A 26,894-nucleotide genomic window follows, 5' to 3' on the forward strand; every position below is an offset into this window, starting at 1 on the left:
CCAACAGAACTCAGCACCACCCAAGAATGGTTACAAAATGATGTTCCTCGCTTTATTTCTAGCGTACAATGGCCTCCAAAATCTCCGGATACCATTCCGTTGGACTATTGTGTTTGGAGTATTTTGAAAAGCAAGGTTGGCACTAAAAAATACCAAAGTGTCGTTCACCTCAAGCAAGCGCTTCTCCGGGAAAGGGCCAAAATACCACAGAGCAATATTCGGGCAGCATGTGACGGTTTCATTGGCCGTTTGAAGGCCATAATTCGTGCCAAAGGTGACTACTTCGAACAAATCTAAAGTTATTCTAAAATTTGATGCTATTTCCGAAATTTTTTTGTTTTCCTTCAATAAAATTAAAAAAAGAATAGTGTGGCTTGTTTGTTCGGGATACCGTAGTATTTTTTAGTTGCAAAATGGTCAGGCTTTATCCCTTTTTTTTTGTTGTTTTTATAAAAACAACGTCTGTTTATTAGTGGAGAGCGATGGTAATGTTTACCAGGGGGTAAGGCAGGGAATACCTAGGTTTCGGAAAGAGCCAATCCTCATCAATTCCCTTGTTTTTTTTGTCTGGGATATTCTCCCCAGAAGTTATTTTAAAAATAACTTCTATGACAAAACACGTTTTTTACCCAAGTGACGAGATCGTAAGCTCAATAGAAGAGGAACCAAAGAATTAAATAAAACTAAAATTCTTTTGGAAAGTCTTCTAAATCTTACAACCGCACTTATAAACATTTACGTCTTTCTCCACTTGTTATGCTTTCGTTCAACCTGAACGAAGTAGCATAACCATGTAAGTTGGTTTTGTCTGTTACAACAAAAACCCCTTCGTCGACCGTGCCTTGTCTAACCAACTTATATCTCATCAGATTCGGTATTTAAGTCCTTCACTTTCCTAATATACACTTCACAACAATAATATTTGATACCAGATATCAGATACAGTTCAAAAAGATTTTGGACAAATTTTATCGACATCGGTTCAGATTTGGATTCAGCTTAAATAAAAAAATTGAATGGATTTTTGGCATATTCAACCAAAAATACCCTGGAGGTAAATACGACAAATTTGGTGGAACTCGGTTCCCACACATGTATTGCTCGATATATATTTTTAAATATAATCCTTCTCAAAGTGATATCATGCACTCTAAAAATGAAATTGGTTTCGTCATATTTGTTGGCAATCGATTGAGAGTAGTTTTAGACGTATATCCGTACCATGCATTAGTTCCTTTTTCGAAATGGTAACTGCTCTAAAGCTATAATACGCATTTAAATAAGGTTAATAATAGGTAAGATCCACTTCACATCAATTCCCAATATAAATGTTTATTTTAACGGGTAGCTCTACTAAATATGCATAGTGGTGTAGGGTATCATAAAAAGAACTCACATAATGTCACCTCCCGTTTTGGGAATTTTTAATGGTTTTACACACACTGTTCGATGGAATTTTTCAAAGTTGGTATTTGAATCACATTCGGTACCAATTTGAGGTTTACGTTTTCGCACATCCCTCATATAACTATATCAGCCGATATTCGGTACGTTGATGATTTGTGGCAAATTTTATAACGTAATTTTTTATTATAAAGCCGACTTCATCTGCCCGAATACACCAAGCCGTCTACAATAACCTGAACACGTCGAAGCGACTTCTACATTTCTGTCACTTAACATACTATATTAATCCGAACATGTCGAATCGACTGTCGACAATATAGTATAACAGAGAAAACTGACGAAAAGGATACTTGGAGAAGTAGCATCCTCTTTCTGTAATGTTTTATCCTTCTCTATCAGATCCTATTAATTACATGTATTTTAGTCAAAATGAAATTCAAAGACGATTTGTCATATTTCTGAAATTTATGATGTACATTGGTATTGAAATTTTAAATCGGTTCACCTTAAATTTAAATATTCAAAGTCCTACCAGATATTGTTTATAAGATTTAATTTAGATAAACTTATATCCATAAAAAAAGGTAATCTAGAGAATAGAGTACGGTTCTTATGATAATGTCGAATTTGTATCAATTGTAAGAGGGCCAGAAAAAAAAAACAATTTAATTTGTTCATACAACTCTTTCATTAATTTTAATTTCAAAACCATTTAACATAATATATGTATATACAAATAATTAAAATAAATGTATATTTACACATACACATGTATTCATAAATACACATGTATGTTTGTATCTACCTACATCGAGTATATATAGTGTATAACAACAAAAAAAAAGTTAATTCAAAAAACGTATTGAACAAAGTGAACACTGGTTATTCGATTCAGTCTTCATAATAATTGTAGTACATACATAGGTGGAGAATACAACAAAACAAAAAGAATAACAACAAAACAATAGTAGAGAACAATGTCATTTTGTTGACAGATTCATTTGTTTACCATTAACCAATAACGACTGGGAGTTTTCCACTTCAGCTGCTGAATTGCGCACCACACACGAATAATTGCCCGTATGGTCGGAGCCTAGATTCTCAATGACCAGAATGCTGTTGTACTGGTCCACCTGCTTGACGGACATGTGCTGGGTGGCGTCGATGGGCCGATTGTCTTTGCGCCATGACATCGTCAGCGGCAAATCACCCTTGACAACGGAACAGGTCAACGATGCTCGGTCGCCCATGTTTAATTGCAGTTGTGACGATTGAAAAGGACTCAATTTCGGCGGTACTGTGAATTGAATGTATTGTACGAGATATACGGGTTTTTTTGGTTATAAAAGTAGCAGTGAAGCAGTAAAGCGTAACAAATGATGATGATGAAAATAACAACAACAAAAATAACAGAAAAATCATTGAACTAAATTCTGGCGATTGCAAATGACATTTTCCATTTGTTTATGCAAATTTAGAAGCACGTCAAAAATGCAAATTAAATGAAAAAAAAAACGAAACAGAAAATGTAATTAATTAAAATGCAAACAAAAGCGCAGCTTTATGGGTAGGTGGTACAACTGTGGGGAGCACATTGAAATGGCCTTCGTTTTGGTGTCCTCTACGTCGATGTACTCATCCAAAGAGATGTAGGTCCGCTATTTATGGCTAAATATTATTTATTACGAATTGCCTTAGGTATATTGGACGCAGTATTGTATCCAATTTATATAAAACACCAGATATATTCGATGATAATGCAAATACTAACCAATAACAGTCACTTCGCCGCTACGTCGAGCACTGTGACCCTGTTTGTTGCGTGCCCAACATGTGTAGACGCCTGAATCGGTATTCTTCTGTACCGGAGTTATGGTCAACGATCCATCCGGTTGCACACGTTGTCGTATATCATCGGGCAGTTCTCGTCCACCACGTTCCCAGTGAATCTCTTCGATGGGATAACCAGCCACAGGACATTTAAGGTTCAGGGTTTCTCCGGAAACTGCCGTGACTTTTGGAATAATGCGAATATATGGAAGACCTGAAAGATAAAATAAGTGTTTCGTTACTCGGAAAAAAATATCTTAAAAATAGTTTTTTTTTAATTCTTTAAGAATTTTTTAAAATATAAAATTTTTGGTTTTTAAAGTTCACATGATAAACACAATTTTGTGCTAGGTATGGGATATTACACCAAACAAGATGTATATATTTTTGATCAGCATTGAACTCTAAGTCGATTTAGCGAATTTCGTTTATCTGTTGTAATCACGATATTTTTCGAAGTAATAGAAGGCTTAAATGTTATTCCACGGCCCACTTTACGAAATTTGGAATGCCTTAACTACATTCTCTTACCCATATTCCTGATATTTATACCTTCAACCATATGGCTACAGAGAATATATTTCATTTGATACGGCCGAAATAGCCTAAACTCTAATAAAATGTGGAATAAGAGTCCGGTTATCTTCAAATTTCACACATCGGGTCAAAATTTTGAATAACAATGAATTTCATAAAACACACAAACAGTCAATAGAAGATCTGTTGTGAAGATGGTACATATTGGCTCAATAGTTCTGACACCACACCTACAAAGGGTAAAAAAATTGGCAAATTAATTCTCTCATAAAATGTGAGAAAAACCTTCCGATTGGCTTCAATGACTCCAATATTTTTATACTTTGTCCTTCCGTTTGTAACTCCTCGAAATACTCATGTCAGACCCAACAAAGTATATATATTCTTGATCAGCGTAAAATTTAAGTCGATTTAGCTATGTCCGTCTGTCTGTCTACCTGTCTGTCTGTCTGTTGTAATCACGCTATATTTCGAACAAATTGAGATAGAAGACTAAAATTTTGCACACGTGTTTATTTTTCTAGTAGGCAGGTTAAGTTCGTAAATGGCCCATGTAGGTCCACGCTTTCATATAGCCCCCATATATAAGTACCTCCCGATATTCGGTATTTTAATAAGTACCTCCCGATATTCGACATTTTTCACCGGAATTGTTTCAAATTTGGTATTTGAGATTCGTAATGGATGCTACAGCCTATGACAGAAAATTGTCTGTGCAGGTCCACGTCTTCGTATAGCCCACATATAACGGCACCTCCCAAAATTCGGTATTTTGATGATTTTAGCTACATTATTCACCGTTTATTTCAACTTTCGAACTTGAATATGGTAATGGCTTATGACAAACAAAGCATATTTGGTAAACGTCGTAGGTAAACGTCGTATAGACCCCAATATAATGGCTATATTCGGTACTTTTGAAATTTTAACAGAATTTTTTAAAGACTTTATTTTTTGAAAATTTCCAAATTCGTTCCAAATGCTGGAGGGTATTCGAAGTTCGGATCGGCCGCACTTACTGCTTTTTAACTTGTTATTAATACAAGATGTCTGAAGATGGGACATATCGGTCCACTTCTTCTGGTGCCTTCCCCACAACGGGTCATAAAGCTCATAAAATGCGAAAAGAGCGTCCAATTATTTTTAAACCTTGCACATCCCTATATTTTTATCGTCACAAAACCAGGTGTGAAGATGGAATTTATTTGTACACTCCTTCTGGTACCTTCCAACCAAAGGATCAACACTTTGAATAATTATATCTCTTATAATATGTTGCACCTACAATTACTTTTATCAGTATTACAAGGTGAGATGAAACAACTGCAACCAACTTCAGACTGCTATCATTTCTAAGCCACTCGTCCGACAGCTGTTAAAATTATTTCAATGATAGCTCATTATATTGTTTACAAGCGTACAAAAACATTTTGGTGAGAAGTTTCCAGAAAAAAGTAATTTGTGATGGAATTCAAGCGTGATAGTGTGATATTTGGCTGGAAAACCACAACTGGCTATAGCTAGAGCGCTCCAGCATTTAAATGTGGATAGATTTTTTGTGTCTCGTATCATCGCTCGTTACCATGATACTGGTAGCGTTGCCCGACGGAAGAAAACAGCAACATCAGCAGAAATTTTTCGAAAAGTAAAGAAGCGACTTGACCGAAGCCCGCGTGGCAGTGGCCGAAAAATGGCTTGAACATATTCCAATATTCCATTTGGTAAATATTGATAAATGAGCTCGGGGTAAAGCCATTGAAATTCCAAAAAGTGTAAAAACTAACACCGCAACAGAAAGAAAATAGACGCAAAAGAGCTAAAGAGTTGCTTCGCTTCGTGAACTGCCGAATTTTGTATTCTCCAATGAGAAAACATTTGTTGTCCAGCAGTTTGTAAACAAAAAATGATCGCGTTTACTTGCAAAGAGGTTAGCTGAAAATGTGCACCTTCGGCGCACAGCCGATGGTCGCTCTCGCTTGCATCAGAATAAATTTCGAATATAATCGCGAAAATATTCCGGAAGGTGTATTAAATAAATTTCGAATATAATCGCGAAAATATTCCGGAAGGTATATTAAAGTCTTACTTACCGTAGATATTTAAACGGGCTGAATGCTGAACACGCCCAGCCCGATTTTCAGCTATGCATGAATATTCTCCACCATCCTCGACCATGACATGTGTGATATTTACATGACTGATGACATCACCGTGAACTGTTATATATTGGCCAATCATAAATCTGTAATTAAGAGGAAAATTGTTAAATGTCAAATTAAATTCTATTAAAAATACACATTAATCGAAAGGAGATATTTTCTAGCCAATTCAATTCTCCAAACAAAAACCAGTAAAGAAAGTCCTAAAGTCGGGCGGGGCCGACTTTATGATACCCTACACCACTTTGCTAATTTAGTAGAGCTCCACATAACAATTAAAAGTTTTTATGGGAGAATTCAATCATACACGCTATGATTATAATTTAAAGTTCAAAGGACTAAATATGCCGAAGCATTTGTATCTTTCAAAATTCAGACTTGTATTGCCCATTTGGTGCAAAATTAATTTGAAATCAGATAAAGATATATATGGGAGCTATATCCAAATCTGAACCGATCTCGATAAAATTTGTCAAAGATATTTCTAAGCTGTATTTGATATATTTCCCTGAATATCGTTATTACGGAGTGCATATTACGGCTGTGGGTAACAAATACAACAAATCGGATGAACAATATATATGGGAGCTATAGCTATATCTGAACCGATCTTCACCAAATTTGACATACTAGCTTCTAGACTCAATTCGGTCGCATGTGCCAAATTCCATCCCATTTGGGCAAATATTAGACGATTGGTGTACAATAAAAAGTAAATCGGACGAAGTTATATATGGAAGCATATCCAAATCTGAACCGGTCTCGATAAAATTTAGCAAAGGTATTTCTGAGCTGCATTTGATATATTTCCCCAAATATTGTTGTTACAGAGTTCATATTACGGCTGCGGAGGACAAAAATAACAAATCGGATGAACAATATATATGGGAGTTATAGCTATATCTGAACCGATTTCGATCAAATTTGGCATACTTATTTTCAGGCCTAATTTGGTTGTATGTGCAAAATTCCATACTATTCGGGCTGATATTACACGTTTCGTGCACAATAAAAATTTTGAGAGTTCCTAAAAATATGTTTAAATCTGGCCGACAGATGCATACACTCAGCCTATGTCTGATATAACATTATGATTATTCAAAATGTTGACCCTTCACGGAGGAGATACAGAAGGAGTGGACAAATATTATGCACTTCTCATTTATGTATGTATATTACCACGTGTCCGATTCGAACTTTATCGACCTTTACTTTATATGAGATATGAGATAATTTTTGGGAAATGTTGAAATATGCCTAAGGTACAAAATATATTAGATCAAAGCATTTTCCCTCTGTAGTCATATGGTTGAGGGTATAAAAATTACATTTAAGTGAAAAAATATATCTATAAGTGTCGAGGTTCAGTATTCGAAAGTTACAAGCACAATAGCGAATTAAAAAAAAAAAACAAGAAAAAACAAGTAAAAAAGCTGTTATTTCGGCCGGACCCAAATTTGTTAAAAATTCTGTTAAAATCTTAAAAATAACGAATGCAGCCGTTATATACTACGACGTGGACCTGACTTTCTATCCTTTGCCTTAACGCATAAAAAAAATCAAATGCGAAACTTAAAATTTTCTATCATAGGCTGTAATATCCATTACGAACTTCAAATAACAAATTTGAAACAATTCCGGTGAATAATGTCGCTAAAATCATAAAAATACCGAATTTCGGGAGGTGCGAAAGCGTGGACCTGCACAGACAATTTTTTACCATAGGCTGTAATATCCGTTACGAACATCAAATACCAAATTTGGATAAAGTCGCTTAAATCATCAAAATACCGAATAGCAAGAGTACCGTTATATGGGGACTCTATGAAGACGTGGACCGGCACAGACAATTTTCTATCATAGACTGTAATATCCATTATGAACTTCAAATTACAAATTTGAAACAATTACCGTGAATAATGTCGCTAAAATCATCAAAATACCGGATTTCAGGAGGTGCCGTTTTATGGGGGCTATGCGAAGGCGTGGACCTGCACAGACAATGTTCTGTCATAGGCTGTAATATCCATTACGAACTTCAAATGCCAAAATTTGGATAATGTCGCTTAAATCATCAAAATACCGAAAATAGGGAGCTACCATTATATGGGGGCTATACAAAATCGTGGACCTTCATGACCCATGTTCAATACCAGATGTCCTGCAGACACAATATATTATTATATTCGCTTATTATATTTGGGTGGCATTTTATAAGCCTACAATTTTGCTCGGAAGCAAGAGCGATTTCCGCTGATGGACACCATGTCTAAATCAAAATAGATTCTTATTTTGATATTGACTGAAATATATGCATATATTTGGGGACACATTTGCATGTTTGGTGGAATTTTAAACGGAGGATATAAAAAGTTTTCAGAGTATACCATAAACATAGTCCGACCAACACTAATATATTTTATCGGATTTACCATTGATAAGTATAAAACATACATAGATACTTTGATAAATACTGTAGACTTATTATCCTGATGTTCTAGACACGTAAGATAAAACAAATGTCCGCTGCAACGAAAAGCTGCTTTACGTTAATTCTCATTTACATTCGGGCATACCTTGAACATTACATTATTTAGTCGTCATGTATGTAGCTAGTATCATTTTACATATAGCTGGCTTGTTGTCTGGCATATATATGTATGTAATTCTCTTTTGTTTACTTTTGATTGAAAAGCTTTTAAGACTAATAAGAGTTTATGTTGGATGTACTACGGCATGATGTTGATACAATGTCATTAGCAGCGTCCAACACAACCTTCAGTGCTCGACATCGTAATCATTATTATGTCGTTTTTTATCCATTGTTTATATATATCCTATGTATGTATGCATGTAGACAAAATGTAACATATCTATGTCTGATAATCAACATATACGCTCATTTCAGATATGAACAAAGACATTTGCAGTGATTAATACGACATGCGACAATGTCATGGTGTATACAGCAGATAATTACAAAGGACATACAGGCATGTATGTATGTGTGTGGGTATAGAGTTCGATATGCAGTCCAAGGGGAAGATCACACCATATTTGTTCAGTAATTAATTTGAAATGCATTGTTTTTTTTTCTCTCGTTCGTGTTTTTCAGTTTCTTTTTTTTTTTTGCTTTTCTCTGGGGAGAACACATTAATCTATCTATTGACTATGGAAAAGAAATATACATATACATGTTGATAATAGATTGGTGTATAATGAAAGTTGCAAATGAAAATTAAAAGAAGTAGGGTTCATCTCATCTGGTAGTAATTAAATGTAAAGAGGATATGTTGTAGAGAGATTTGATCTTGAATTTTTGAAGAAAACAAAAATTAGATTGAAATTTTTAAAGACTCGAAGCACAGTAGTGCAACATCGGACACGATTTTAGTTACCATTTTTATACCCTTCACCATACAGTGTATGGAGGGTATATTAAGTTCGTCATTCCGTTTGTAACTCATAGAATAATAATTTTAGACCCCACAAAGTACATATTTTCTTGAAAAGCGTACAATTCTAAGACTATTTAGCCCTGTCCGTCCGTCCGTCTGCCCGTCTGTTGTTATCACGCTACAGTCAAATCGAATAGGAATAGGAATCTAAAATTTTGCACAGGTCTGTCTTTTGTCTGCAGGCAGGTTATGTTCGAATATGTTCCATAATATCGTACCCCCCGCGATTTGGGATTTTGATTATTTTAGCCACATTTTTCGATGGAATTGTCTGAAATTCTAGACAAGCTATTCTTTGTGGGTACTTTACCCCCTGAAAGAGATCCGCGATATAGTATAGCCCCCATATAACGGTACCCTCCGATATTCGGTATTTTAATGATTTTACCACATTTTTCAAGGGAATTGTCTGAATTTTTACAGAAGGAGTTCCTGTGAGTACTTTACCCCCAGAAGTAGATTTGTCTATATAGGTCCATATCCCACATATATCGGGACCTTCCGGTATTTTTACAATTTTAAGAAAATTTTTAATGGATTTTATTTATTTTTTTTTTTTAATTTCCTAATTCGTTCCAAATGGTGCAGGGTATTCAAAGTTCGGCCTGGCCGAACTTACTGCTTTTTTACTTGGTTCAATTTCAGAAACCTCATAATTTACATAAGTCCCTGATCAGCATAAAATTCTGTTAAGCACGGTCGATTTATCACTGCACAGGCATCAATATTATTCCGAGGTTCTCAGTGAGTAATTTCATTCCTATCGCAATAATTCAATATAATTCCGCTATTTGGAATAGATTTCATACAGTGCTACCTTTTCGATATTTAGAAGGTTTTTACATCAATTTCCAACCAGTTCATCTGAAATTCGATGTGTTTTTTCTTTTAGGAAGTTCAAGCCTTCAAAGAAATATGTATTTTTTGAGAAAGAATTCGAGAAGCCTCAGAAAAACTAATTTTTTAATATTACATTCCTTGAATATACAGGGTGAGAGGAAAAAACTGCAACCAATATCAAACTGCTGTAATTTCTATGCCACTCGTCCGACAGCTGTTAAAATTATTCAAGTGACAGCTCATTATATTGTTTACAAGCGTACAAAAGCATTTTGGTGAGAATTTTCCAGAAAAAAAGTTATTCGTGATGGAATTCAAGCGTGATAGTGTGATTCCTTTATATTTGGCTGGAAAACCACAAGTGGCTATCGTTAGAGCACTCCAGCATTTAAATGAGAATGAATCTAGTACCATCGCTCGTTACCGTGATACTGGTAGTGTAGACCGACGTCAAGGAAGTGGACGGAAAAAAAAACGGCAACATAACCAGAAATGGTTCGAAAAGTAATGAAACGACTTGATCGAAACCGCAATATTCCATTCGGCAAATATTGAAAAATTAGCCAAAAATTCCAAAAACTGCAGCTTGTAAAGAAACAAAATGATCGTGTTTACTTGCCAAAGAGATCAGCTGAAAATGTGCACCTTCGGTTGGCCACCAGAACTCAAGCGTCGGCCATGGTGATGGTGTGGGCCGCCATAACAGCCGATTGTCCCTCTCCGCTTGTATTTATCGACAGTGGCATTAGAAAAAATGCCGAATATTATTGCGAAAATATTCTGGAGGGTGTATTAAAGCTTTTTGGTCGCAGACCTTGGACATTCCAACGCGCCACCCAAGAATGTTACGAAATGAGGTTACTCGCTTCATTTCCAGCGCACAATGGCCACCAAAATTTCCGGATACCAATTCGTTGGACTATTGTGTCTGGAGTATTTTGGAAAGCAACGTTGGCACTAAAAAATACCAAAGCGCCCATCACCTCAAGCAAGCACTTCGCCGGGAATTAGCCAAAATACCGCAGAGCAATATTCGGGTAGCGTGTGATGGTTTCATTGGCCGTTTAAAGGGCATAATTCGTGCCAAAGGTGACCAATTCGTACAAATATAAACTTATTCAATTTCCGACATTTTTTGCTTTCATTCAATAAAATTGAAAAAAAAAAAAAAACAAAAATTTAAAAATTATGGCGTTTGGCTTTGTTGCAGCTTTTTTATCTCACTCTGTAATTTTTCAATATTGCAATCCTTGGGTATTGCCGCCTCTACTCTTCCGAGCCGATTTATTGTTTTCCTTGTAATCATTAAAACTTCATTCGTACCATGTTGATGATGTTGTACGACCATCAAAAAGATAACTTTTCTGTTTTCATGGTCCCCAGTGTATGATGTGGGAGTTTTTTTTTTGTTCAATCCATTCCAAGGTAAGCAACATTACTCCGTATTAAGCCAAAGTTTATTTGAGTAATGTAGAAAATAACGCATACATACACAGCCCCTGTCTGTGAGCATTGTAATTAAAAACCTTTAGCTTTTGTCAAGTTTTACAGACCAAATTGAAACAAATTGCGAATCGAATGTTTGTGAGTATTAAAGTTGACAATTTAAGCAAGACACATAGTTTTCAGCAATATTTTCAAATAATCCTAAATTTTTTTTTTCGATTGAAGTATTTGCACATTTGGCCATGGTGAATTAAAAAAAAAATCTAAATTTTGAATCAAATAAGGTAAGATAAAAGATCCTCCACATATTTGATATTTTAAAGATTTTGGTAATTTTTTATATAATCAGCCATATGGCTAAAAACGTACCTCATCGATATAACGGTCTTAGGCCCTAGGTCTCTTTGGACCAAATCCGTTTCCGGACATTTGGATTCGATTTGAGGTGTATGTCTGCCTGACTGGTGCGCACGATAACTGTCGATATTAGTATCCGATTTGGTCCAAACTTGATTCGGAGATGGGCATCATCGGCCCACTCCCTATGGGGGGCTACTATACCATAGTACCACAAAAGGTCAAAATTTAAAAAAGAAAAAACAAAATTGCCTCATAAAAAGTGAAAGACTAATTCTTTTTAGCGCAACTTGGCAAATCCCGATTTTTTTGTATCAATGCTAGGTCAAATGCGCAAAAATATCGGCCCATTCTATCAAGTACCTCCTACACAAAGGGTCAATATTTGAAACAATTTTAACTGGTATAAAATTTGAATTTTATTCCGATTTCACATATCTCAATATACTTATTTACATAACATCTTAGGTGATGTTTGGCTATGTCGGCTACTCCACTTGGCCACTCCTTCTGGCACATCCCCCACCAGGGGTTCAAAATTTTGAATAGCCATAACAGTCGTAAAACGCAAAATATGCATCCTATTCCTTTCAAATTCGGCACATCTCAATATTTCTATTAAAACAACTTAACTTATGAAGATTGAAGATATCGGTCCACTCCCTCTGATACCTGCCCCACAAAGGGTCAAAATTTTGAATTATTCTATCTATCATGAAATGCAAAATAAGCATCCGATTCTCTTTAAACTTCATACGTCCGAATATTTTTCTTAGCAAATATGAGGTGTGAAGATGTAGGAGATATACCCTCCAATGACAGAAAATGGCTTATCTACGAATATTGTTTCGTCTTCGTATTACCCCCGAATATTGTGGTACCACACTTCATTTGGTATTATGTAGATCTAAGCTCCACTTTTCACCGGAATCATTTTAAATTTGGAATTAGGACTTCACAATGGGTAATATTTCCAATGACGTCTTCGTATAGGTCCCGTATAACGGATCTCCCTACATTTTTAACGGTACCTCCCGATATTGGGTATTTTGATGATTTTTGCGACAATATTTATCGGAATTGTTTCAAATTTGGTATTTGAAGTTCGTAATGAATACTACAGCCTAAGACAGAAAATTGTCTGTACAGGTCCACGTCTTCGTATAGCCCCCATATAACGGTACCTCTCGATATTCAGAACTTTTTATACCCTACACCACATGGTTGTCAGGGTATTATGTCTTTGTGCATTTGTTTGTAACAGGCAAAAGGAAACGAGATAGACCCATAGTTCCTTTTGATGATCTGCATAGAATCACATTCTGAGTCGATTTATGCATGTCCGTCCGTCCGTCTGTGCATGTATTTTTGTAAACAAAGTACAGTTCGCATTTATTGCCCTATCCAGATGAAATTTTGCACAAATCATTTTTTTGGCCCAAGGATAATCGGTCAAAATTTAGATATAGGTCCCATATATATCTTCGTCCGATTTGCCTTTTATTGTGCACCAAACGTGTAATATCAGTCCGAATAGTATGGAATTTTACACGTACGATCAGATTGAACCTGAAAATAAGTACGCCAAATTTGATCGAAATCGGTTCAGATATAGCTATAGCTCCCATATATATTGTTCATCCGATTTGTTATTTTTGTCCTCCGCAGCCGTAATATGCACTCTGTAACAACAATATTTTGGGAAATATACCAAATACGGCTCAGAAATACATTTGCTAAATTTGATCGAGATCGGTTCAGATTTGGATATAGCTCCCATATATAACTTCGTCCGATTTACCTTGGATTGTGCACCAAACGTCTAATATTTGCCCAAATTAGATGAAATTTGGCACTTACGACCGAATTGAAGCTGTAGTCTAGTATGTCAAATTTGGTGAAGATCGGTTCAGATATAGCTATAGGTCCCATATATACTGTTCATCCGATTTGTCATATTTGTTACCCATAGCCGTAATATGCACTCCGTAACAACGATATTCAAGGAAATATATCAAATACAGCTCAGAAATATCTTTGCCAAATTTTATCGAGATCGGTTCCGATTTGGATATAGCTCCTATATATATCTTTATCCGATTTCAAGTTAATTGTGTACCAAATGGGCAATACAAGTCCGAATTTGAAAGATACATATGTTTCGGCATATTTAGCCCTTTGAACTTTAAATTATAATTATAATCATAGCGTGTATGATTGAATTCTCCCATAAAAACTTTTAATTGTTATGTGGAGCTCTACTAAATTAGCAAAGTGGTGTAGGGTATCATAAAGTCGGCCCCGACCGACTTTAAGACTTTCTTTACTGTTTTTTTTTGTCGACATTATTCATCCGAATTCTTTAAAATTTGGTATTTGATGTTGGTAGTGGATACTACAGCCTATGACATTATATTGAATATTGTAATGGCTTATGACAAATGTTACCTATGCAGGTCCATGTCGTCTTATAGACCCTAATGTAACAGCTACATTCGGTATTTTTAAGATTTTAACCTAATCTTTAACGGATTTTATTGTTTTTAAGAATTGCAATTCATTCCAAATGGTGGAGGGTATTCAAAGTTCAGCCCGGCCGAACTTCCAGCTTTTTTACTTGTTATAAAGCATTTTTCAATTGGAAAGTATTGCTTAAACTTTTATTCTAAAATTTAATACTCGTTAATTGTTCAAATAGAAATAAACATCTTTATAATGCATTTTAAATTAATTTTTATGATTTAAGCTTCAGCTGCTTCGTCCGTACTTAAATGAAACAATCAATCAGCCATCACTTTGCTCCTTCATTACTACGGATCAGCATACATCCTTACTAATATTATTAAATAATAAATAATGACCTAAAACAATTTCATTCGAATTCAGTCTTTTTGGACTATTTGATTGCTTACTTTTGAACAGAAAATGGCAGAGAACTTCAAGCTTCTCCATTCAATATGAAATGTGTCAAAATATTTCTAGTCCAAAAAAGGAATGTCGCAGCTATCGCTCTATACTGGGATTTTATTTTGTTAACCATAAAATATTCGCAGCGTAAATATTTATTTAAAGTAAAATATGTTTTGGAACGTTATGCGAATAAATTGAGAAGCCAAAGTAGAATTTGCACAAATATTTGTGTATTGGAATACAAATAACATGTTTTTGTTTTGCTATTCGACGGATTTTTTGATAGCTGTACAATTTTTTGTTGTTGTTGTTTCCAACTCTCCGTTGTTGATGCTTTTTTGTGTTTTTTGTTGTTTTTGTTTTTTTTTCCTGTTCAATGTGGCAACTTCAAGTAAAAGTTCAATTACCTTCCGTTTGATGGTAGTGGAAAACCGTCCAGTGTCCATGAAATTTGCGGCGTTGGATTTCCGGCTGCCGAGCATTTTAAACTTACTGCCGGACCCGGCTGTAATGTTTGCTCAATAAAACTGTACAGTAAAACGGGTGGGGCATCTGTAAACAGAGAGAAAAAGAGAAAAAAACGTTGAAGCAAAACAAATAAGAACAAAACAAATAAAACCCGAATGGACGGCAGTACTAAAATATGAAATGGGAATGAATTGGTAAGCACACACAAAGCTACAGCAGCGGATACCAACTAATGGACATAAGCTAAATTAATGGTGAGATTACCTCCTAATTGCAGCTCAGCAGTAGCCTGAAATGTATCACCCTCCGGACGACGAACGACGCATTGATACATGCCACGATTTTCACGACCAACTCGTGGCACAATCAGGGTATCCTCAATTCGGCCAGACGATGGCAATTGACGGCCATCTTTGTACCAAAGTATGTTCTGCATGCCCACCGGACTGCCGTTACTGGTCACCAAGCAGCGAAACTCGGCCGTACCACCCATATGAACACTGAGAATATTTGGTTGAATTTCGACTTGTATGGGTGTTGCCACCGAGAGCCGCAACTCAGCACTGGCTTCACCGCCCACGTTGCTTGCCGTACATTTGTAGACACCTGAGTCTTCACCCGTCACCGCTTCAATTGCCAATATGGGTCCCAGCAAACGTATCCGCGGACCGCTCAAGACAGGCAGGGGGCCAGGTCCATTGTGGGTGTACCAACTGAAATGAATCAAAATGAAAAGGGAAAGTTTATCATAAGCCATATCTGTGATTAGATGGAATTCTTATGATTATCTTAGGACACATATTAAAATATATTGAAATATAATTAGGTTTTTTATGCTCATCATAGATTTGCCCGAAAAAAATGAAACTTTACACAGCCCACCAAATGTCATTCTCATTTGAAGAAATGGAGGATGGCACGTTCCAACAATCAGTTATTTTTGTTGACTAAAATTCTATTAAATAACCGTCTATTTATCGACTTAGGCCGATATATATAAGTACCTAAATCAGAAGATACTTAGATGTGGACGCAGCTCCGAAACATGGACCTACATTTAAAATTTACTACGAAGCTTATATTGAAAGGTAAATCCATTAGAAGCAATAACCCACAAGGAACTAAGACTAGGAGGTAACTTAGCTAAATGAAAATTCACCCTTATATAGGAAAATAAGTTGATCGACAGACCCATGTTAGGAACCATGTTTCAAATATCAGAGTTATATCTTAAATCTTTTGAAATCTAGCTCAAACATTGGGACCCCTCTATATGGTTAAGGCTGCATAAAGTCCGTAGACAAAGTTTTACATAAGATATGAAAACCTTTGGGAATTTGGTTAAGTAACCGATTACTTTGAAATCCCTTCGGAATTTCTCACACCGCAGAGTGTAATTGAAGACAATTTGCAGCGAAATCGGAAAAGTGCTAAATATGTCAAGAATGCGTATATATTAATAATTAGAGATTTCTTTTCTTCGGCGATACATGGTGAAATTTGATGAAGGATATTTTAGATGTTGACGCTTTTAGGGCAAATTCTGGAGTTCTGGACCTTTTTGGGACATATAGTAGAATTTCAAGACAAACTATTTTTTTGTAACATTATGTCTATATATATAAAGGAACATTTAATAGATCCATGAGGGTTAAAGATAATCATCATCAAAATCGGTTCAGATATAGCACTATGCACTCCACAAAAAGATCTTGGGTACCAGATATCAGAACTGAATAACTGAATTAATTCTAGAACCAAGTACATCAGATTTGGAGAAAATCGATGCAGGCATAGCTATAGCTCCCAGATATAAGTCTCATCCGATTTGGTGTCAAAGTCAATGATATTTGACACCGATACTACTCGAAAATACGTCTGCCAAATTTTATCGATATTGGTTCAGATTTTTATTAGCTTCGATATACATCTTCATCCGATTTAACGGTTATTGCTCACAATGCATGTACAATCAGCCCAAATTGAATCGATTTTTTAATTTTTTAAAATGTTACCTTTTGATGAAACTTGGTCCGGTATATCTATTGCTCCAAGAAATATTTTTTAAATTAATCCCTATCGAAATCATATCATGCACTATACAGCAATCATATCATGCACTATACAGCAATGTTACTTGGTTCATAGTTGACATGATCTACTTCAATAAATTCCCAATATAAGCCTTTTTGTTATGGAAGCTCTACTAAATACGTATAGTGGTGTAGAGCATCATATAGTCGACTTTTGACCTTTCCTTACTGGTTTTTATATATTTTTAATACCCTCTCTAAGTTTCATATAAATTCAGAAATGTGCTAAGTGCACGTTAATCATGAACTTAGCTTACACTAAATGTAGCTTATAACTTTTCTAAATTTTTACCATATGTGGGTAGGTACCAGAAATAGTGTACATAAAATTAACAAAACGTTACAAAAAGGTGTATATGTTCGGCCTGGCTGACATTTTAATATCCTCCACTATTTGGAAGGAACTTGCAACTGGTCAGAAATTCTGTCCATAAAATGCCTCTATATTCATCAAACTATCGATGGTACAGTTATATAGAGGACTATACAGAAGCGCGGAAAAATCGGTAAATACTGAATATTGAAAATAAGATTATATAGGAGATATAGGAAGATGTGGATCATCATAGGTAATTTTCTATCACTGTAAAATAACTCCTTTGAATAAATAACTCCGATGGTGGAAATCACTCTAGCTTCCGAACGAAATGAAGAAGATTGATAAAATTTTACTTAATTCAGGAGTTTTGGTATTGAAAATGGGCCATGTAGGTCCACCTTTTCGTATAGCCCCCATATGACTGTACCTCCCAAAATTCGGTATTTTTATGATTTTAGCGACATTATTCACCGGAATTGTTTCAAAATTTGGTATTTGATGTTCGTAATGGATGCTACAGCCTATGACAGGAGGTTGTCTGTGTAGGTCCACGTTTTCGTATAGCCCCCATATAATGGTACCTTCCGATATTCGGTGTTTCGATTATTTTAGCTACATTATTACCGATGTTTTTTAAGTTTCGCATTTGAATATTGTAATGGCTTATGATAAATGTTACCTATGGAGGTCCATGTTGTATACAACAACTACATTCTGTATTTTTACGATTTTAACCGAATTTTTAACGGATTTTATTGTTTTTAAGAGTTGTCAATGGTGGAGGGTATTCAAAGTTCGGCCCGGTCGAACTTACAGCTTTTTTACTTGTTTGTTTTTTATTTATTTGAAGTTTCAAAATGTTGGCCATTTTAGTAATTGTTGCAATTGAACGAAGTTTGGTATTTTTCTCTGATTAAAATTGCAATAGTATAAAAATCACCCTTTCTCTTCTTTAATAATAAAATCGCCGAATTTAGCTCTATTCAGTAATATGGAGTTCTTAAGTACTTAGCTTTCTCTCTTGAAAATATATTTTTAGAGAGTGTTCATACCTATTTTTGCAGAAGTGCAGGTGCAAGTGCTTTTGACTATTACGCCCTTTCCTTTTTCAGTTAATTTACAACGGAAGAAAGGACCGAAGAATTAATAATTACACATATCCGAGTTCTTTGATTCATTTTCCGATTAACGGATCTGTTTGTGCATTTTAAAATTGCTTGAGACTCCGCGAAACTACAAAGTCGACAAGCCTCACCTTACCTTTTTATCGGCGATTCCCTCACATCACCTTTTCATCGGCGACTTTGTTGAATTTTTTAATGAACGATACGCCTTGTTGTTGTTTGTATTGGTTAATATAGAGCGGTTGTTAAAAGGTGTTTAAACTTAAGGGTGTGGAATACGAAACCAAAAGGATGTACAAGGCGGAGTCCAACTACTAAATAAACTGCAAAAGTACATTTACCGCTATTTTCGCACACATACACATATTAACAAGTACACAATAAAAAAATTAAAGAGGAATATCAGAAAAATAAAATATTTTTGATTTCATTTTCCCACATTGCTTCAGAAGAATTAAAAAGTTTTCTCCATAGCGGAAAAAATATGTTTTCCTTTCAAAAAATGAAAAGAACACAAAATATACCACATAAACTATGTACATGTACTATTGATGTTGAGTGGTGTACTTGGTCTATGACAACAACCTGTAAACTGACTTGTTGTTGTTTTTTTCACAGTGAGCAAAAGAAGCTGAAAAAAAAAAACGCAAACAAACACAATCAACGCTGTTCACAAACAGACGACATAAACAACAAAAAAAAAACGAGTTGTTAAGATGAAATAAACTTGGGCGATGCCAGAGGTAAACATTTCATAGAACTGCAAATACTTTGTAACTTGAACGCAATTCAATTAGTCCGGGTTGGGTATATCAGCTAGAGTCGTGCATTGAACTCGGCACGAAATAGCCGGAGGGTGGCGGATGTGCACCTTTATTTATGTTGGCAATTAATGGTATTTATTACGGACTTCCACTTGACATCAGTGTCAGCAGACAAAGCTGACATTTTGCAGATATTTGAACAATGTTTCAGACTACAGACTATGACAGAAATTGTATGTGCAGGTGCACGTTTTAGTATAGCCCCCATATAATAGTGCTACCCTATATTCGGTATTTTAACTACATGATTCAACGATTTTTATAACCTCCACCTTGGAAAGGGGGGTATATTAATTTTGGCATTCCGTTTGTAACATCCCTAAATACAGGGTAAGATAAAAAAATTACAACCAACTTCGGATTGCTGACATTTATATGCCCCTCGTCCGACAGCTGTTAAAATTATTCCATTATATTGTTTACAAGCGTACAAAGGCATTTTGGTGAGAACTTTCCAGAAAAAAAGTTATTCGTGATGGAATTTAAGCGTGATAGTGTGATTTCTTTATATTTGGTTCGGGGTAAAGCCATTGACATTCCAAAAAGTGCAAGACCATACTATAGAGTTGTTTCGCGTGGCCGAAAGTTTTCAACTGCCGAATTCGATCGTGTTTACTTGCCAAAGAGGTAAGCTGCAAATGTCCACATTCAGTTGGCCACCAGAACTCAAGCGCCGGCAAGGGTGATAGCGTGGGCCGCCATAACAGCCGATGGTCGTTCTCCGCTCGTATTAATCGAGCGTGGAATCAGAATAAATTTCGAATATTATCGCGAAAGTATTTTGGAGGGTGTATTAAAGTCTTGAGCTCGCAACCATTTTGGCTGCAGACCTTGAACATTCCAACAGGACTCAGCACCATGGCACTCAGCACACGCCACCCAAGAATGGTCACAAAATGAGGTTCCTCGCTTCATTTCCAGCGCACAATGGCCACCAAAATTTACGAATACCAATCCGTTGTACTATTGTGTCTAGAGTATTTTGGAAAGGGAAGACTATGTTGGCACTAAAAAATACCAAAGTGTCAATCACCTCAAGCAAGCGCCGACATTTTTTGCTTTCATTTAATAAAATGAAAAAAAAAAAAATAAAAATTATGGCCATAATGTCATACATAGTATGGAGGGTATATTAAGTTCGTCATTCCGTATGTAACTTATCGAAATAATCATTTAAGACCCAACAAAGTATATATATTCTTGATCGGCGTAAAAATCCAAGACGATTTAGCCCTGTCCGTCCGTCCGTCTGTCATTCTGTTGTAATCACGCTATAGGCAAAACAAACAAAGATAGGAAGCTAAAATTTTGCACAGATCTGTCTTTTGCCCGCAGGCAGGTCAATTTGATGATTTAAGCCACATTGGAATTGTCTGAAATTCCACACAAGGAGTTCCTAGTGAGCATTTTACCCTCTGAAGGAGAATTGTTTACATAGATTCACGATAAGATCAGAAATTCTATACAAGGATTTCTTTGTAAGTACTTTACCGCCTGGAAGAGAATTATATATAGGTACCCTCCGATATTCGGTATTTTGATGATTTTAGGCACATTTTTCAGTAGAATTGTCTGAAATTCTACACAGAGAGTTCTTTGTGAGTACTTTACCCCCTGAAATATAATTGTCTATATAGGTCCACAATATCGTATATCCTTCATATATCGGCATCTTCCGATATTCGGTATTTTTAAGATTTTAACAGAATTTTTAATGGATTTTATGTTTTTGAAAATTTCCTAATTCGTTTTAAATGGTGAAGGTACTAAAAGTCACACGCCCACGAACCAGGACTGGCGCCGTGCAAAATTTCAATATTCAGCCTTTTCACCTGGGCGTCATTACTCTTTTTTTTATATGTATGTAGACAGATTATTCCCATAAAATTGGAAATAAATATTCGACTTTCACATCACAATATTTTTATTAGTGTTAGATGAAGTTTAAAAATAGGACACAACGTCCCACTATTTCTGGTACATCCCGAAAAAATATACACTATATCTAAAACCAGTAAAGAAAGTCCTAAAGTCGGGCGGGCCGATTTTATGATACCCTACACCACTTTGCTAATTTAGTTGAGCTCCACATAACAATTAAAAGCATTTTGGGGGGAGAATTCAATCATTCACCCTATGAATATAATTGTAATTTAAAATTCAAAGGACTAAATATGCCGAAGCATTTGTATCTTTTAAATTCGGACTTGTATTGCCCATTTGGTGCAAAATTAATTTGAAATCAGATAAAGATATATATAGGAGCTATATCCAAATCTGAACCGATCTCGATAACATTTAGCAAAGGTATTTCTGAGCTGTATTTGATATATTTCCGTGAATATCGTTGTTACGGAGTGCATATTACGGCTGTGGGTAACAAATACAACAAATCGGATGAACAATATATATGGGAGCAATAGTTATATCTGAACCGATGTCGATCAAATTTGGCATACTTATTTTCTGGCCGAATTTGGTTGTATGTGCAAAATTTCATACTATTCGGGCTGATATTACACGTTTGGTGCACAATAAAAGACAAATCGGACGAAGATATATATGGGAGCTATATCTAAATTTTTACCGATTATCTCCAATTTCAATAGGGTTTGTCCTTGGGTCAAACAAATGTTATTTGGAAAATTTTATCTCAATCGGATAATAAATGCGACCTGCATTTTGTTCACAAGAATACGTGGACAGACGGATGGACGGACGGACAGACGGACTGACATGCATAAATCAAATCAGAAAGTGATTCTATGCAGATCATCAAAAGGAACTATGGGTCTATCTCGTTTCGTTTTGCCTGTTACAAACAAATACACAAAGACATGATACCCTGACCACCTTGTGGTGTAGGGTATAAATATAAACATTACATCCCATATAAATTGAAGATATTTGTCGAAGTAGCCCAAACCTGGCACATCGCAACATTTATTTCAGACTTAAGTCAGATGTCGCCCTCCTTCTTAAAGGGCCAACATTTCCAAATGCCCTCAAGCAATCGGACATTGATTGAGGGCAAATATGTGGGTCCCAAAAGCCTTACAACATCTAGAAATATTAATATACCCATCACTGTAATCGCTCTACTCGGTCGGAGTTATGGTCCAATCTTCACGGCATTTTTCCGACTAGGTTCAAAACAGAAGCCTTAATTTTTGGAGCTGACAGCAAAATATGAAAGTGAAGAAATGGACCAAAAAGGGAAGGTCCCACCATGATAGTCATCAGATATTTTCTTAAAAAAAAATCCTAAAATTACTCTACACTGATGCGGATTTTCTTCACGTATATATTCACAAATCGGATATAAAGCGAAATATATACATGAATGTTAATTTTCAAATATTCCTTGGTACTTGGAATGATTTTTAATTAGTTCAACTACTTATCCCAATATCTTGAGGGATTCGTGCTAGTCAAAAAACAACAAGTATAAAAGCTGTAAGTTCGGCCGGGCTGATCTTTGAATACCCTCCACAATTTGGCACAAATTTATATGGGGGGAACCAGGGGAGTTGTAAAACGTGAACCTGCACAGACAATTTTTTGTCGTAGGCTGTAGTATCCATTACGAACTTCAAATGCGAAATTTGAAACAATTCCGGTAAATAATGTCGCTAAAATCATCAGAATACCGAATATCGGGGGTACCGTTATATTCGGGCTATACGAAGACGTGGACCTACATGGCCCATTTTCAATAATAACCTGCAGACATGGTACACATTTGAGTAAAATTTTATCAACCTAGAGTGATTTCCACCGATGGAAAGACGGACAGACGGACGGACATTGATAAATCGACATAGAATTTTATGCTGATCAAGAACATATATACTTTGTGGGGTCTAATATGTATATTTCGAGGTGTTACAAACGGAATGTCAATCTTAATATACCCTCCATACTATGGTGGAGGGTATAAAAATTCAGATCTGCAGACCTCAAATTTGAAAACAATGCAGTATAACACAAGTCCGATACATTTGACAAAAGAGTAATTTTGCACCACTTTTGAGGTGTAAAAGTTCCCCCATCATATCCTTGTACCATCAATTTTATTATCATCAGCATAAATTATGCAAAATCATTCACTTTTGGGTATTGTATTTTTGTAGTTGTGAATTTCATTATATATTTATGCATTGTAATTTGCAAATGTGGACTACTCCGAGGCTATGCAACGATACAAAGAACTTACACACATACACATCTATGTATGTAGTCTTCATTTTCTCTGTGTGGCGGATTTTCTTTTCGTACTTTGTACACTCATTCCCGTATTCATGCAAAGTGTCATAAACTTGTCTGTGTCAAAAGTAAAGCCTTGTTAATGGAGTTATTCGCCGGAGAATGGAAAACCGATGATGTAGCGTTATTGTGTCGAGGTGTGTGTCTGTGTGTGTGGGAAACTCGTTGCATGCAACGTTGTGTTACACAAGCCGTGACTATAATATTTAGTTCACTTATTTTAACACTCTGTTTTTTTTTTCTTATTCTTCTTTTCAGTTTTCTTCTTGCAAACTCACGTCATAAGCTGTATGTATGTAAATGTGTCTGCCGGCTTACACAAAGTGACATTTAATTAAAGACGGCATGAAAAATGAATGATGCACATACAACATGACAAGGAGTTTGTAGGTGTGTGCGGTAATACATGAAGAAGAAAAATATTTGTACCAAAATGTAGACTCAAAACATAAAGCGGAACATAAGTGTTACGTGTATTGAAACATGTTACTAAATCCTTTACATAGGTGATATTTAGGGGGACTATTTTACCAAATAAGAAGGATTACTATAAATCTAGAACACGAATTCGATAATGAAGGTCTAACATCTAAATTGGCCATGTAAGTAGCTGGTAGTGAGTAGGGGCTAAATAAGGTGGAGGATTTGAAATATCATACCAACAAACTAAAAAGTGTCTGTCGGTTTTGCGGAAATTTTGGGTTCTGTTATGATTATTCAAATGGTTAGCCACTTATGGCAGCAAAAGAAATTGTCCGATCTTTGCCATCTTTATAACAGATCTTGTGTTGATGGAAATATTGAGATGAACCAAGTCTTGAATGGATTCGGATGTTAATTTTGCTTTTTATGAGCTTCATGGATATTCAAAATTTTGCACCTTTGTGGGGGAGGTACCAAAAGGAGTGGACCGATGTATCCCATCTTCACAACAGATGTTCTGTTAGTGGAAATAATGGGATGTGTGGAATATAAAGAGAACCTGATGCTTATTTCGGATTTTATAAACGTTTTGATTATTCAAAACTTTGACCTTTGTTTGGAAGGTACCAGAAGAAATGGTTCGATCTCTGTCATCTTGATTACAGATCTTGTATTGATGGAAATATTGAGATGTACCAAGTCTTGAATGGAATCGGATATGAGTTTCTCGTTTTATGAGCTTAATATGTATTTCAATTTGCGACCTTTTGTGGGGGGGATATACCTGAAGGAGTGGACCGATATATTCAATCTTAAAAATCTTTAATCTTGGGTTTATAAAAATATTGGGGTGTGAAATACAATCGGACTCTTACATCACATTTTATAAGAGTTGTAATTATTTAAAACTTTGACCCTTTGTGGGGGAGGTACTTAATGAAGTGGACCGATATTGTCCATTTTCGCACTTGACCTAGCACTGACGCATATATTAGTATTAGCACAGTTCGACAAAGTCGGATCATCCTTTCCCTTTCTGTGCAATTTTTTTTTTTTTTTTTGAAAATTTCGACCTTTTGTGGGGGAGGTACCAGAAAAAGAAAATTTTGACATTTTGTGTGGAAGGTATCAGAAGGAGTGGACCGATATTGCCCATCTCCGAACTTGATCCAAGTTTGACAATAGTATTGCGATGTACCAAGTTTGGACCAAATCGGATACTCCCTTCGAGAGTTATCGTGCGCACCAACTGCTGAAAGGTACTATAAAAAAATTTAACAAATTTAAATTCAAATTTAATCCTCTTAGGGCCAGAATTATGGTTCTGCAGCCAATTTTTTGGACTTTGAACATTTCGCATAATTTGTGCAAAACATGTGATAAGATAATTTTTAAATTGAAGTGCAGTTTTGTCTTCCATTCAATTTGTGAATAATTTTTGAAATTTTGCCAACTACGACTTAAATTCCACGTTTTAAGGAAACACCAATTTGTACCATTGGTGCTTCTGTTAATACCATTATTGTTTCTTGTAGTAACATTGATGCTACTTGTGGTACCATTGGTAAACTTGTGCTACCTTTTGTGTCTCTTTTGGAAAATAAATAAATAAAATAATAGGATAAACTTCAGAAAGAATATTGAAAATGTTGGAATTTCTTGTTCTTTTCTCAAATTACTCTTCCTAGAATTCTAAGAATGTTTAAATGTCAAAAAAACTCTAAATTTAATGTTTGCAGGACTTTTGGTATTGAAAATGGGTTTTGGTATAGCCGCCATATAAAGGTTCCTCCTTATATTCGGTATTTTGATGATATTTTCCACATTTTTCCACGGATTTGTCTAAAAGTTGGAATTTGTTGGTCATAATGGGCTCTAGCTCCGTTCGCGCAACCTTGTATTCATAGCTCTACGTTTTTGTATAGCCCCCTCCCGATTTTTGGTATTTTTATGTTTTTTGCTACATTTTTCCATTCCATTTGTTGGACTCAATGGGTTTTAGCTCCGATGGCGGGACATAGTATGTATAGGATCACGTTTTCGGATAGCCGCCACATAACGGTACTTTGAAATCCACGGATTTGTCTACAAACTGGTATTTGAGCTCATAATGGGTTCTAGCTCCGGTGGCAGAACATTGAATATTAAGGTCCACGTTTTCCTATAGCGCACATATAACAATACCCATCGATATTGGTTATTTTGATAATTGAAGTCACATTTACCTACGAAATGTTTCAAATTTGACTTTTAAGAAGATTTAGTAGATGACAGCGACAGGGGCGGGTCTGAGTGGCGTGGGAACGAACGAAAAAAAAATAATCCAAGCGATCTTACTGGTATTTGTAGTTTAAAGTGGAGCACGTTTAAATTCAGGTACTTTTATATAAAATGTTTTCTCTACCCAAATGTGGAGGGTATTATAATTTCAGC

At 35.6% G+C, this 26,894-nt stretch overlaps 1 protein-coding gene across 2 annotated transcripts in view; it reads right to left on the reverse strand.

Moving 5' to 3' along the window:
- LOC101899228 (cell adhesion molecule Dscam2) overlaps positions 1-26,894 on the reverse strand; it is a 143,628-nt gene that overhangs the window by 54,762 nt on the left and 61,972 nt on the right. Inside the window, exons 6-10 of one of the 2 annotated variants that reach the window (XM_059131922.1) lie at positions 15,677-16,125; positions 15,352-15,496; positions 5,865-6,016; positions 3,179-3,451; positions 2,234-2,704 (exon numbers count right to left, since the gene is read on the reverse strand). In XM_059131922.1, the coding sequence (XP_058987905.1) occupies positions 2,388-2,704; positions 3,179-3,451; positions 5,865-6,016; positions 15,352-15,496; positions 15,677-16,125 (1,336 nt within the window). In that variant the 3' untranslated portion in view covers positions 2,234-2,387. Of the gene's footprint in view, positions 1-2,233; positions 2,705-3,178; positions 3,452-5,864; positions 6,017-15,351; positions 15,497-15,676; positions 16,126-26,894 lie in introns of those variants that run through there. The other variant, XM_059131921.1, reaches the window with a different exon arrangement.

Source organism: Musca domestica, unplaced genomic scaffold (genome assembly GCF_030504385.1).
Source record: "Musca domestica strain aabys unplaced genomic scaffold, Musca_domestica.polishedcontigs.V.1.1 90, whole genome shotgun sequence".
NCBI classification, from domain to species: domain Eukaryota; kingdom Metazoa; phylum Arthropoda; class Insecta; order Diptera; family Muscidae; genus Musca; species Musca domestica.